Source organism: Rhinatrema bivittatum, chromosome 2, assembly GCF_901001135.1.
Source record: "Rhinatrema bivittatum chromosome 2, aRhiBiv1.1, whole genome shotgun sequence".
Lineage (NCBI taxonomy): Eukaryota > Metazoa > Chordata > Amphibia > Gymnophiona > Rhinatrematidae > Rhinatrema > Rhinatrema bivittatum.
In genome coordinates, this window is record NC_042616.1 from 691,407,810 (window position 1) to 691,423,068 (window position 15,259).

The window sequence follows — 15,259 nt, forward strand, 5'->3', positions numbered from 1 at the left end:
AAACTTAGAAAATGTCACTAAAAGTAAAAACATTCGTTGTATAAATTTTCCTAAATCAACAATCTCTACCCCAATGCAGCTTTGGAGGAGGTATTTAATGGAGGTATTGGACATACCAGAAACAACATTACCTATTATATCTAAAATATATTTCCTTCCTCCTTTGAAGAAAACCTCTGAAGCTGCATTGGGAGAAAATATACCTATGCAAGAATTAAAATTGGCTCATGAAGATGAGAATGTAAATATTTCTGAGATGTTGGAAAAAACAAAATCTGACTTAATAAAACCAGCTACATTTCTTGTAACTTTTACATTGGAGTCTGACAAGGAATGGATTTTTAGGAAATACTTTCAAAACAGGACAAAAGAATTTTTGGGCTGCAAATATTTCCAGATCTCTCTCGTCAGACTCAGAAACGTAGGAAACAATTCCTTCTATTAAGATCTCAAGCACTACAATTGGTTATGTTTTTTATTCTAAAATAACCTTGTAAGTGTTTAATAAAATCTGAAGGGAAGACATATATATTCCTACAACCAAACCAGTTAACAAGCTTCCTGATTGAGAAAGGAAAGTCATTGATGAGTTCATCCCCAGAGGCACCATAAATTGCTCTTGGAAGGAGTTTAGACCCCTTAATAGTAAAATATATCCTATAGTCAAATATTGATTTGAGTAATGTAAACATTGCTTTGAGTAATGTAAAGGATTTCATTTGAGGGCTTGATAGACAGAATTGAATGAAAGAATTAATTAATTATTATTTGTAAATGACTATGTTGTAACTAATGAAATTAATCTTTCATTCCTGTATACCCCATTCAAGTGTAATTTTACTTGATGTAGTACATATAAATTCAATAAATATCAAATTTAAAAAAAAAGAGAAGATAAGGCCATCACAGAAAGATTAAATGATTTCTTTGCTTCGGTGTTTACTGAAGAGGATGTTGGGGAGGTACCCGTAATCGCGAAGGTTTTCATGGGTAATAATTCAGATGGACTGAATCAAATCACAGTGAACCTAGAAGATGTGGTAGACCTGATTGATAAACTGAAGAGTAGTGAATCACCTGAACCGGATGGTATACACCCCAAAGTTCTGAAGGAACTAAAAAATGAAATTTCAGACCTATAAGTAAAAATTTGTAACCTATCATTAAAATCATCCATTGTACCTGAAGACTGGAGGATAGCAAATGTAACCCCAATATTTAAAAAGGGCTCCAGGGGTGATCCGGGAAACTGCAGACCAGTTAGCCTGACTTCAGTGCCAGGAAAAATAGTGGAAAGTGTTCTAAACATCAAAATCACAGAACATATAGAAAGGCATGGTTTAATGGAACAAAGTCAGCATGGCTTTACCCAAGGCAAGTCTTGCCTCACAAATCTGCTTCACTTTTTTTGAAGGAGTTAATAAACATGTGGATAAAGGTGAACCAGTAGATGTAGTATACTTGGATTTTCAGAAGCCGTTTGACAAAGTTCCTCATGAGAGGCTTCTAGGAAAAGTAAAGTCATGGGATAGGTGGCGATGTCCTTTCGTGGATTGCAAATTGGCTAAAAGACAGGAAACAGAGAGTAGGATTAAATGGACACTTTTCTCCGTGGAAGGGAGTGGACAGTAGAGTGCCTCAGGGATCTGTATTGGGACCCTTACTTTTCAATATATTTATAAATGATCTGGAAAGAAATATGACGAGTGAGATAATCAAATTTGCAGATGACACAAAATTGTTCAGAGTAGTTAAATCACAAGCAGATTGTGATAAATTGCAGGAAGACCTTGTGAGACTGGTAAATTGGGCATCCAAATGGCAGATGAAATTTAATGTGGATAAGTGCAAGGTGATGCATATAGGGAAAAATAACCCATGCTATAATTACACAATGTTGGGATCCATATTAGGTGCTACAACCCAAGAAAGAGATCTAGACGTCATAGTGGATAACACATTGAAATCATCGGTTCAGTGTGCTGCGGCAGTGAAAAAAGCAAACAGAATGTTGGGCATTATTAGAAAGGGAATGGTGAATAAAACGGAAAATAACATAATGCTTCTGTATCGCTCCATGGTGAGACAGCACCTTGAATACTGTGTACAATTCTGGTCGCCGCATCTCAAAAAACATATAATTGCGATGGAGAAGGTACAGAGAAGGGCTACCAAAATAAGTGGAATGGAGCAGCTCCCCTATGAGGAAAGACTAAAGAGGTTAGTACTTTTCAGCTTGGAGAAGAGACGGCTGAGGGGGGATATGATAGAGGTGTTTAAAATCATGAGAGGTCTAGAACGGGTAGATGTGAATTGGTTATTTACTCTTTCGGATAATAGACTAGGGGGCACTCCATGAAGTTAGCATGGGGCACATTTAAAACTAATCGGAGAAAGTTCTTTTTTACTCAACGCACAATTAAACTCTGGAATTTGTTGCCAGAGGATGTGGTTAGTGCAGTTAGTATAGCTGTGTTTAAAAAAGGATTGGATAAGTTCTTGGAGGTGAAATCCATTACCTGCTATTAAGTTCACTTAGAGAATAGCCACTGCCATTAGCAATGGTAACATGGAATAGACTTAGTTTTTGGGTACTTGCCAGGTTTGGCCACTGTTGGAAACAGGATGCTGTGCTTGATGGACCCTTGGTCTGACCCAGTAAGGCATTTTCTTATGTTCTTATAAACAATAAAGGGAAGCTAATATACCATAAATCAAATAATAAGAGCTTGATTATCATAAATCATATAATAAGCGCTAGAAGTGCAATCACTTCTACAATAGAATGCCATCCAGGGGGTTAGCCCATTCACAGTACAGTCACAGCTATTACTCCAAATATTTCCTCATCACCAAGAATTTGGGGGGCCTACATCCTATCCTGGATCTCAGATCTTTCAACAAACACCTACACTGAGAGAAATTCAAAATGACATCTCTGGGAACCATCTTGCCATTCATCCAGCCAGAGGACTGGATGTGCTCCCTAGACCTCAAAGATGCATATGCACATATCCCTATACACACGTCCTCTTGGAATTACCTCTGCTTCACAGTGGGAGAGTACAAGGTACTCCCATTTAGCCTATCATCAGCTCCAAGAGTCTTCACAAAGTGCCTAGCTGTGGCAGTAGCTCATTTACACCATTCTGGAATATGAATTTTTCCTCCCACACAGAGTCCACCATACTCTGCTTAGAGACTCCAGGCTTCATCATAAACTATGAAAAGTCAAATTTACATCCAACTCGGTCTGTCCAATTCTTAGTGGCTCGAATAGACTCCATACAGTCAAGAGCCTTCCTTCCAGAGGGCAGAGCAACCAAGCTTTGAACCTTTGCAACCCACATCCTACAGCAAAGTCACGCATCAGCATGTCACATTTTAACACTGCTAGGACACTTAACCGACTATACATGTGATGCCTTCAATGGGAGTTACGAACACAATGGAATCAATTCCTGCAACCCCTATCATCCAGAATAACAATCATCAAATTTATGAAAATAGACATAAAGTGGTGGCTCGGTCGATGAGTGTTGAACATAGGCGCCCTACTCCAACTAAACCTCATCAAATCATTCTCCGAGGACAAGCAGGGTGGTAGTCCTCACACATGGGTGACATTGGATTGTGTTTTTGGGCACTGATGAGGTGTGCTGAACCCATGTTGGGGTTGCAGAGCTTTTGCCTGCAGGCACCTCTGGCAACCTTGGTACTGCAGGTCCATCAGAACCTTCGGGCCTCAGGGTCTCTATTGGTGCTGCTTGGCTGTCGATGTCCATGGGCGCCAGGGATGGCACTATATACCGTCAAAATGGTCGAAACATGGTCAAGTGCCATCAAAGCTCTGGGGGCAGAATCGTTTGGTGCTATTGATGCGATCCATCGTTAGTGAGTGCGAGAATGCTATGGGCTTTACGGCCGCCAGCACAGTGGGCACCAGTGGACGCAGATGGATGCCGCAGGACACTACCCCAGAATACCATGGGCACCATCTGTTGCCAGGGACTTTGCTGCTGCCGTTCCATGTGGGAAATGGTGAGCCAGTCCCAATGCAATTTCAAGGGCTGTGTTTAATCTCTTGGAACGTTATCAAGTATTGGGGGTACTATGTGGGTGACTTCATAGAATGCCATCCACTACCATGCCATAATCGGAGCCCTAGTGGTACTGGGGACACAGTTGTCATACTCTTCCTATTCACTCCGTTGTTTGTTAGTGCGATAGTGGAGCACAGTATGTGCATCGGGTACAATAGGGGTCATCTATTCAGACGCTGGCAGGCAGCATTCTCTATCTTTGCAGCGCACAGTTATGCCAGGGTTCTGTCATCGTCGTGTCAAAGTAATAGCCTCTTTGTCTGTTCTGCATCATAAGGGGCTAGGGAGCACTGGCAAGGAAGGCACCATCACACACTCTGATTGCTTTTTAGCAGTGCGCAGCCACCGACTCTAGCAGGTGGTGCTCGGTCCTTGCTGTGTGTAACCCTTTTAAACCCCTCCTGCGCATGCCGAGCCTATTTTGCATAGGCTCGGCGACGCGGGCAAGCCCTGGGACGCGCGTATATCCCAGGGCTTGAAAAAAAGGGACAGGGCCAGAGGCCTCCGAAGGCCTGCTAGGCCAGGGGATCGCGCGCCTGCACTTGGCCGGTGCGCACAACCTAGGCCTGCCCAGAGGCAGGCGCAACTTAAATAATAAAGGTGGGGGGGGGGATTTAAGTAGGGCTGGGGGGCGGGTTAGATAGGGGAAGGGAGGGGAAGACGGGGGGGGGGGGCAAAAGGAAAGTTCCCTCCAAGGCCGTTCCGATTTCGGAGCGGCCTTGGAGGTAACGGGGAAAGCCATCGGGGCTCCCCTAGGGCTCGGCGTGCACAAGTGTGCACCCCCTTGCGTGCGCATGTTATAAAATCAGGTGTAGATTCGAAAATCTGGCCCTTAGTGTTTTCACTATCGCTCCTACTCTTTAACATCTTTATGTGCCCTTTGGGAGCTTTGATGTGTTCACTAGGTCTTACTGTAAGCAGATGATGTCCAATTGGTGGTTCCAGCAGGGGTTGATTCTGCAGTGACTATGGAGGCCTTAAATAAAAACTTGTATGTCTTCTCTTAGTGGCTTTTGGATAGTCATGCTGTTGAAAGCAGGTAAGAATGAGTTTTTGTTCACAGAGAGCAGTGATGCCATCCTAACCGTTAAGATAGGAGATATTGAAATGGGCTGTGTAGGAAAGGTAAAAGAACTAAGAGTATTGATCGATTCTGTGTTTGATATGAGTTTATTTCTGGAGTGGGCCAATGGGTGTGTTAAACTTTAACTAACTCTGGAATTGTCATCTTTGTTAGATGCATCATCTGTCTGGTGGTGCAGGCTTCAGTGATGCCATTATTAAGACTACTGCAATAGTTTGTTTGTAGGTCTTTCTAAGAAGAGTATTTATCGACTTCAGGTGATGCAAAATATGGCTGCCAGAGTCATCTGTGGTTTACCTCGTATACATAGTGCTGTTCCTTTATTATGCAGACTCCATCAGTTGCCTTTGAAGGGGAGAGTAGAATTCAGACTTATGATTATGATCTTTCAGGTTTTGAGGGGGTGGAGCCAGCCTATTAACATAGATTGAGTGGTGTATCTCTGAGCAGATTCTATGTTTCTCTTGTGCTTTCTTGCAAGTCCCTAAAAAGTCAGAGACTTGTAAGGCTTCATTTTATAAGCATGCTTTTTCTGTGACAGGCTTGGTGTTATGGAATTCAGCCATTTGGATGTCAGGATAGAACTTAATTTCATGACATTCAGGAAAAAAAAAGAAAAAATGTGGCAGTTTCTAGGAGAATGATAGAAGGTTAAATAATGTGACTGGTTGAGGGTAGACTGTTCTTTTGATAGTAGTTGGGTTTTGGGTGGGAATGAGGGAGTTAAGAACATAAGAAATTACCATGCTGAGTCAGACCAAGGGTCCATGAAGCCCAGCATCCTGTTTCAACAGAGCCAAACCAGGCCACAAGAACCTGGCAATTACCCAAACACTAAGAAGATCCCATGCTACTGATGCAATTAATAGCAGTGGCTATTCCATAAGTAAACATGATTAATAGCATTTAATGGACTTCTCCTCCAAGAACTTATCCAAACCTTTTTTGAACCCATCTATAATAACTGCACTAACCACATCCTCTGGCAAAAAATTCCAGAGCTTTATTGTGCATTGAGTGAAAAAGAATTTTCTCCGATTAGTCTTAAATGTGCTACTTGCTAACTTCATGGAATGCCTCCTAGTTAATATTAATTTTGTTTAAATTTGCTGTTTTGATTTTGGATCATATTTTTAAATTTGTTGTCTACTATCTTGGGCAGGCAATAGTCTGGATGGTTTATGAATTTTAAATGAAGTGAAATGATTTTGGGTTTTCTTTTCTGTTTGCAGTTATTACTTATTTCTTCCTTTTTTGTTGAAAACAACCCTTAGCTGGGGAATTTCACCTATATAGAACTGTTAAACTTGATTCAGAGAAAGCAAAATTGTTTTAAATCTGTCAACAAGCAGTCATGAATTAACCATTATGCATGAGTGACGAAATCTGACAGCACTGACATGGACTCAGTTGTCAGAGCTCAGTAAAGATTTTACAGAGTATGTGTGGGAGGTTCTGTGTGCTCATGCTGCCTCGTGATCCTCTTACTCTTTCTTCATCTGAGCTACTGCACAGATATGTCCAATCTCTCTCAAATTTTTTTCAGCTTTTGGCCTTGTATCTTGTTACTGTCTTGTTGCTGCTTCTACCTATTGCTACTGCTTCAGGAGACCCTCCAACAGAACTTTTCAGGTCTAAGAAGAAATTAAGTTGAATATTTTGAAGGCCAAGAAGCCCAAGCTCAGCAGCTTCAAGTCCTGTGTCTTTGGGTGTTGGATGTCCATTACAGTTAATGCTTGCCATTTGCTGTTGCTTCCTGGTCCCAGACCATAACTCCTCCAATTTCTACAGCTGTGATTGGATGTCCCCTAGGTTGCAGCAGCATTGCATTTGGAAGATAGAGGCCCAGAGGAAAGCACCAGGCTAGTAAGAGCCCGAATCCTTGGTGCAAGGCTGAACAGTAGAGCCACTTGTCTCAGAGAAGGATGTTGAGCTCTCAGTGCAGGAATGGGAACGCTCCTCACCTTGATCCCGCATACACAGGATCCCCCGTGGTGGCAATTTCTGAATCCACCTCAAGTTAGGGGTTGAGTGTGACACGGAAGCTTCCAGCACCACGAAGAGAGCCCAAATGACATGAGACCCCCTTCGAGCCGCCCCCCATGAAGCCTAAGAAAAATTCAGCATTGTAAGTGGCCCTGTAGGAGCGGGCCCCTCCTCAGCACTGAGGTGCAGGTCCCTTCATCATTCGTGGTATGGAAGGATTTCCATGGTACCAAGACATTTGATGTACCAGGACCCAGGGCTGCCCAGGGCACTGTCTGTGTCCTCGATGCAGAGCTTACTCTGTAAGGTATAGTTGTCCCACTTGGTGTATCATGCCAATGCACCATCAGTCGTATTGGAGCAGAATGCTTTGGTGCATAAGCCAAAGAGGTTCGCTGCTGAGGCTAGGGCATGGCGGCATGTGCAGCTGGTGCCATTCATGGACTAGAGTGTTGTTTAATGGGAAATGTCAACAGAACTGGCATGAAGCACATCTGATCCGGCTACTGCTGTGACAGAGACAACTGACATGGCTGAGTTTTTTTCCATGGCTGTACAGACTGCCCATAATGATAATCAAGCAATCTAGTTTTCTGAAGAGGATGTTTCTATGCCAAAGGAATTCCCAGCTAACTTGCTTTATTTTAACAGGTATTCACTGAAGACAGCAGTTCAGTAGTTTGACAGATCTACTTCCCACCATTTCAGAGTTTTCCCTCCAATAAAATCTTTTTAAAAGGAACTGATAGAAGCTGTGGGGCACTTGCAGCATGAGAATAACGCAAGTGATCAGAGAGGTTTTTGATTACTAAAATAAAGTATTCATCTTATGGTTTCATTTTTTTAAAAGAAAGTGAAGTTGCTTACTTGTAACAGATGTTCTCTGTAGACAGTAGTTAACCACTCACACAGCTAATATGATCATGCATCAGCTACAAACTTTCAGAGCTCTCTGGAGCTGATGCATGATCATATTACTTGTGTGAATTGTAAACTACTGTCTACAGAGAATATCTGTTACAAGTAAGCAACTTCACTTTCTCTTTTAAAAAATGAAACCATAAGATGAATATTTTATTTTAGTAATCAAAATTTGAAGCTCATTCTCTGTTTTAAAATGAATCAGAGAATTATTCACTGCACACACAGAATAAGTGAATTGGTTGATTTTCTGATTGTTCTCAAGAATTGCAGTTTGCTAATGAGTATAAAAGAACTTGTGCATTGAAGCCTCAAAGGGACCAGGAATTTTATTTAGAAATTACTGTTCGAAAGTAACAAAATGCCTTACTGTTTCTAATAAATAACATTAATGTGATATCCTGATTAGACAAGTAACATTGTGCTTCAGACTAAGGTTTTCATCTCCATACATGTCCTTATTGGTGAATTGATTTTTTGACAGATCATGGCTTTAAAACCATATGACCTAAGGAGACGATTGTATGTAATATTCAGAGGAGAAGAAGGGCTAGATTATGGTGGTCTGGCAAGGTAAGCCATTTTTAAAATACTAATATTACACAAAATATACAAGTTAGAAACATGACCAGAGCCATTTAGCCAATCAAATTATCTCGGCCAGTGATTTTGTTTTTAAGAATGGATTTTATCATTTTAGCCAGCACTGGTGCCAGGCTCACCAGCATACTCCAAACACTTCCTAATGCCAAAAAAAAAAATACAGGAGGACTTTATTCCATTTTGAACCTCAGAAACCTCATCAAGCATCTAAAGAGGGAAAAGTTCGGTATGAACTCAAGTATACTCTCTTTTTATTTTGCTTTCCACCATAAATCTCAACAATGCTTATGCACACATTCTGATTCACAAAGATTGCAGGAAATTTCTATGATTTATTGTAGGGAATGAACATTATCAGTATAGAGTTCTCTTTTGGTGCCTGAGTGGCTCCCAGAATCTTCACAAAATGCCTCTCAGTAGTTGCTACTCATCTAAAGCTAAACAATGTATTTTTTTTGTCCTTGCATAGATACCTGGCTCATTTCAGGCCAGACCCTTCTATATTCTCCACACTTTGAATGATGTAAATTCTTCAATTCCTAAGATTCATCATTAATTTTTCAGAGAACAATATAGAGCAGTCTCGTGTAAGGGTCCCATCTGGACACAATGCCACAAAAATCCTTTCTTCTTCAACACAGAAAAACATCTTAAATATCTTTAATCCTGGCACTCAAAACAAAGACAAATTACTGCCTGTCTGTTTATGAAGATATTGTACTTAAATAAAGTGAACCCATGATAGGAAGTGTATCAATATAACAATGAAAAAAGAACTACCACCAATATCATGAAAAATAAGGTAAAGAAGACCTTCATATACACATAGCAAAGTGGAAACATCAAATCATTATAACTGTGCTTAAATAGTCATTTTCACCACTGTAAGGCTATGATGTCTTGTTTAATTATTGGTCTCCAATAACTTTTGGAAAATGTTTTAAGAATTGCAAATAAAAATGAGCTTATAATCATATATTCTCCTAGGACAAGCAGGATGGTAGTCCTCACACATGGGTGACATCATCAAATGGAGCCCAGCATGGAAAACTTCTGTTAAAATTTCTAGAAACTTTGGCTGGCACTCTGAGCATGCCCAGCATGTCACTATCCCTGCATTCACACAGGGTCTTTCTTCAGTCCTTTCTTTTCCGTGGAGCTATTGTCTCGCGGAGGTGGAGCTCTCGCTCTTTAGTGGGAAAACTAGTCTTTTCTTGCAAAATCTTTTTCTTTTTTTTGCATCTTTTTTCCTGCACTGGGTGTCTCTTTGGTCCCACCGGGTTCTTCTCGGTCGGTGAGTACATTTTCTTCTTCCATATCCATCGGTCATCGTGCCATCGCAGTCTGCATGCCTCTTGGCTGCCTCGGGCTTCTGCCGATGCCCCCAGTGTCCCCGGTCTGTGTTCCTAACTGATCCACATGAAGTGTGCATCCCCTGCCTGGGGGTGTCGCATGATGTCCACGGCTGTGAATTGTGTGCCCAGATGACCCCGAAGGGCCGACGGGCCAGGCTAGATAAAATGGAGAAGGTCTTCGGCTCAGGCAAATCCAACCCCTCTATGCTGGCGTCAGAGCCCTCAATTCCTAGGGACCGAGGGGAACAGATTACCCTCGATCCCTCAGTCATACCCCATTCCTGAAGCTCGCGGGGTAGGGGGGCTTTGGGGATCAGCTGTCTCGGTGTCCTCGGTGCTGGGGAAAGACCGGGCCGAGCACCATGGGAAATCCCGCAAACATCGGCACTGGTCCCTGTCTGAGCACAGGTCCAGGCCAGTGAGGACCATGGTGCTTCTCGCCCTGCCGCATAAGAGGCCTAGATACGAGGAGACCCCATCTGGGACCACTGCACCAATTCTGGTGCCAGACATTGACACTAGTTGGGGCCCAGAGGAGGAGTTGGGCCCAACCCTCCCCTCTCAGCCTCCGCTATCATCAGAGGCCTTTGAGGCGGAGTTGGAGTATCATGTGTGCCTGGCAGTGGAGCGTGCTTTGCGCGACCAGAAGCCTGTGCCCCTGCCACCGATACTGGTTCCTTCCCTGATTCCGGTGCCTTCGCCGATGCCTTCAAGGCTTGCTCCCTGCACGGATGCCCGCGCTGATGCAGACTGCAGTGACTGGGCTGGAACCATTGTTGGACAGCCTTGACATCCTCCTCGGTGTCCTCCCAACCCATTTGATGCCGGTGCCTTCTGATCTCTTAGTGTCCCGTAGGGCTCAAAAGCTCAAGGCGTCCAAGTTGGTACTCATCAGGGATTCCTCGGACAATGAAGGGCTGTCTGTGCCATCTGCACCTCAAGGTCCCTCGGCACCACGCTCAGCATCCCCGGAGTCAGGGCCTAGCCCTCTGGGCCACATAGTTCCCCCGAGCCTTCCTGTGCCTGCACCTAAGGCCATACCCGTGGCTCCACGCCCCTCCTCTCCAGGTGGTTTCAAAAAGCCTGAGGACCCATATGACCCCTGGAGCCAGGATACCTCTGATGGACTGAGATAACCTTCTGTCTGATCCTTCCCTTTCGGAGGAACGGTGGCGCTCTCCTAGGACAAGCAGGCTGGTAGTCCTCGCATATGGGTGACATCAGCCGATGGAACCTGGCATGGAAACCTTTTGTCAAAGTTTCTAGAAGTTTTGACCAGCAGTCTGAGCATGCCCAGCCTGCTACTATCCGTGCGTCCACACAAGGTCCTCCTTCAGTCTCTTCTTTTCCGTGGTGTAGTTGCCTCATGGTCCGTGGAGCTCCAACTTTTTGAATTTTGTTCCTCAATTTCTTCGAGTTGTTTTTCAAGTCCTCTTCGGATCCCGCTTCGTGGTCGGTGCCTCATCGGTATGGTAGGTTTTTTTTTGGCCATTGTTTTCCAACTTGCAGTAGATTCCATACTCCCCACCCCTTGGTGTCTGGTCAGCGACTGCACACCGGGTATTTTTCATGGTGTTGACCAGTTTTCGTCGGTGCCCCTAGTGCCCGCGGACCATGTCTTTCACGGATTTGCATCCTCTGCCTTGGGGCCTTGTACGATGTCCGAGGGTGCCATCTGTGCATCCAGATGACACCCAAAAGGCGTCTGGGGTGCCTCGACAAAACGGAGAAACGTTTTGGGACCCCGAAGTCTTCCACGCCTGGTCTCTTTCTTCAACGGCCAAGGATTGCAGGGAGCCATCCAAAGTGCTCCCCCTCGCAACCCCTCTGGCTAGTACATCCAAGGACCGGGGAGAGGGAGATTGATTCTCGGTCTCTCCGCTATGCTGAACCTCGGGGTCATCTGCTTCCTCAGTGCTGGGGAAAGACCTGGCCTAGCACCGTAAGTGGTCCCATAAGCACAGACACCAGACATTAGTTCCGGGTCCGGATCAGCATTGGTGACCACTGAGCCGCCATCGAATCGGCACCGGCCATCAGAGGCCCCATCCTCCGGTGCTCCTGGTAGCCCGAAGCATTCCCCACTGACACCGGTGAAGGGCATCATGCCTTCTTGGGGACCAGAGGATGAGCCAGTGATGTCTCCTCCCCCTCCATCAGTTCTGGCTACCCAGGACTTCCAGGAGGAGTTGGACCATAGGGTACAAATGGCAGGGCTCAAAGCACTACAAAGCATTGAGCTGCCGGTGCCACCGGCCCCATACCTGTGCCCGAGCCTCCGCCATCGATATTAGCACCACTGCTAGAGCGTTTGGATGTCCTCCTTGATGCCCGACTAATGCAATGGGTGCCTGAGGAGTCTCGATGCCCCATCGGCCACCAATGCCCTCCACCGGGAGCTATCATGATTCTCTGGTCCTCTGAGGAGGAAGATATACAGCAGGTGCCATGTTCCCTCGTCCACAGTTCCCCAAGCCATTGCTGGACCTCTCCGGCTTACCATCGCCGATGATCCCCTCCATGCCAAGGGAAATGCCGGCGCCATTGATGCCCTTCACGGACCTCGCCCTCAACACCCTGGTCCAAGTGAGGAAGAGGGGGCCTATGACCCCTAGAGTGATAACTCCACTGACTCGTCCTCAGAATACTCCGACGACACCCTCTCGGAGTCCTCTCCTCCAGAGGAGTGGTATTGGTCACCACCCGAGGACCTGTCTTTTGCGGTGTTTGTCAGGGCTATGGCTGAGGCCATTCCCTTTCAGCTCCTTACGGAGGAGGATGCACATCATAAGATGCTGGAAGTCCTCCAGTTCAACGCTACTAAGGAAATTGTGGTGGTTCCGATCCACAGTACTTTTAATGAACTCCTCCGCATGTGGGAACACCCCATCTCCATCTCCCCAGTTAACAGAAAGGCCGATGCCACCTACTTGGTGCAACAGACCCTGGGGTTTGAGAGGAGACAGCTCCCCCCACAGTCAGTTGTCGTGGAGTCGGCCTTAAAGAAGGCCCGGTGTTCCCATATCCATGCCTCTGCTCCTCCGAGACGCAAGCATAGGGAATTGGATGCAATGGGAAGGAAAATTTTCCAAGGTACCACGCTGCTTGCCCGCATTGCGGCCTACCAACTCTATATGACTCAGTACAACCATAATCTCTGGAAACGAGTCCAGGATTTCGCGGAGGGCCTTCCCCAACAACAACAGGAAGCCCTTGCCGCCATTGCCTCACTGGGTCTGGAAGTGAGAAAACATGAGGTGTGTTCCACCTACGATGTTTTTGAAACTGCAGCCCGTTTAGCTGGTGCGTGCATTTGTTCTTTTTTGTTTCTACATACACGACTAAAGAGAGACCCCACGTGGATGCAGGGATAGCAGCATGCTGGGCATGCTCAGTGTAACAGCTAAAGTTTCTAGAAACTTTGACAGAAGTTTCTGTGCTCTGCTCCAGTGGATGATGTCACCCATGTATGAGGACTAAAATCTTGCTGGCCTAGGAGAACACCTGTTACAGGTAAGCAACTGTGCTCTACATATGATTGTGGGGAGACTTATCTTAGAATGTCAACCAGAGATCCACAGTATTGTTACATGTCTTCACAGCCCAGCCCGACATGATACGTGTTTTGTTTACTTCATCAGGGGCTAAGTCGGTGCGTTATATGCTTGTGCTGAGCCTTCTTGATTGATCGATACCCCATTTCTCTCCATTGCTCAATATGAAGATATTGGGACATATGGGAGCAACAGGTCCACATCATTCTCTTTGCATGCCTTGCCATTTATTTATTTATTTATTTATTTATTTATTTATTTAACAGTTTTTTATACCGACCTTCATAGTAAATTACCATATCGGATCGGTTTACAATTTAACAAAGGGAAAAAAAAGGGAAAAAACTAGAGTAACAAATTCTCGTAAACGAAAGATAACAATAAGTAGGAATAAGTCAAAGTTACAATCAACAGGGGGAGAGAACCATGAGACCAGTGGTATTTAAAATGTTAGTGGAACAAACATTTCTAATAGCTATTCTCATGAGGTGAACCCTGTCATCCATTCTCTAACATGGTGATTAAACCGTTATAGCCTATTCAGAGATTTTTTTTTTTTTTTTACCAATTTCAATTTGAGGAAGCTGTAACCACAGATACTTCCAATCAAGGTGGGAAGTTCATTTCAACAACCTTCTTTGTCATGGAACATGGTCACCAAGAGAGAATGCTTTACATGAGACATCTAGAACTAAGAGCTATTTTAGGTGCTCTCAAAGTATTCACTTGGGGTTGGTCAGAGGGTGGATCAGGATGACCCAACAGATCTCACGACAGATGTCGATCAGGACAGGAATAAGGACATAACTGATCTGAAAGATGTCCCGATAATGGAGGGAGATGATCCACAGGTGGTTCGTCTGTTCCATAAGGAGGAGTTGAGGCCCCTTATTGCCCATGTTCGGAAGGAATAGGAATTAAGGTGATCCAGGAGGAATTGGACAATGAAGGGGTGGATCCTGTGTTGGTTACTCTAGGGCCACCGAAAGCCTTTCCTCTTCCTAAAAGGATCAAGAAGCTGGTGAACCAGGAATGGGACTTCCTGGAGGTGAGCCCCAAGGTGGATAGAGCCGTAGCAAAGTTGTATCCCCTCACGGAGGATATCCTGCAGCTGCTGATATTGCTGAAGGTGGATGCTTTGGTTGAGAAGGGGTCTTTCGTGGGCCTGCCTAGTGTAGGAGTGCTTTGGTACATCCCACTTGTCTGGGCTGATCTGGGGTACAAACAGGAAAGGAAAATTGGTTCTTACCTGCTAATTTTCATTCCTGAAGTACCACAGATCAGTCCAGAGACCAGTACCTTAATATTCTCAAGACTGTTACGGCAAGTCCATGTTCTGGCATGCTTACTGGGAAGAACTTTCAGAATGTATATATAAAATGTATATATAAACCTAAAGAAGTTTGCCAGGTTGTGGTTAGCCCCTGGTTGCAGATTTGGCAGCGTTTAAGGACACGCAGGACTGTAAGCTAGAGATTCATTGGGAGAGGTTGTTTGAAGTTTCGGCGCTGAGCCTGTGAGCAGCGATCTGTGGACGTCTGCAGAGGGCCTGTTTACGCTGGGTCCAGAAATCTTATGACTTGAACTGGACTTTGGCCAGGAATATGGTCGCCGCAGTCTCTATGCAACATCTTCCGTGGTTGTGGAATTGGT

At 44.7% G+C, this 15,259-nt stretch overlaps 1 protein-coding gene across 6 annotated transcripts in view; it reads left to right on the forward strand.

Annotated features, from left to right (window-relative positions):
* Positions 1-15,259, forward strand: part of WWP1 (WW domain containing E3 ubiquitin protein ligase 1) — a 398,863-nt gene that overhangs the window by 276,006 nt on the left and 107,598 nt on the right. For all 6 annotated transcript variants that reach the window (XM_029591608.1, XM_029591609.1, XM_029591605.1 and 3 more), the window contains one exon: positions 8,579-8,667. In XM_029591608.1, the coding sequence (XP_029447468.1) occupies positions 8,579-8,667 (89 nt within the window). The remainder of the gene's footprint in view (positions 1-8,578; positions 8,668-15,259) is intronic.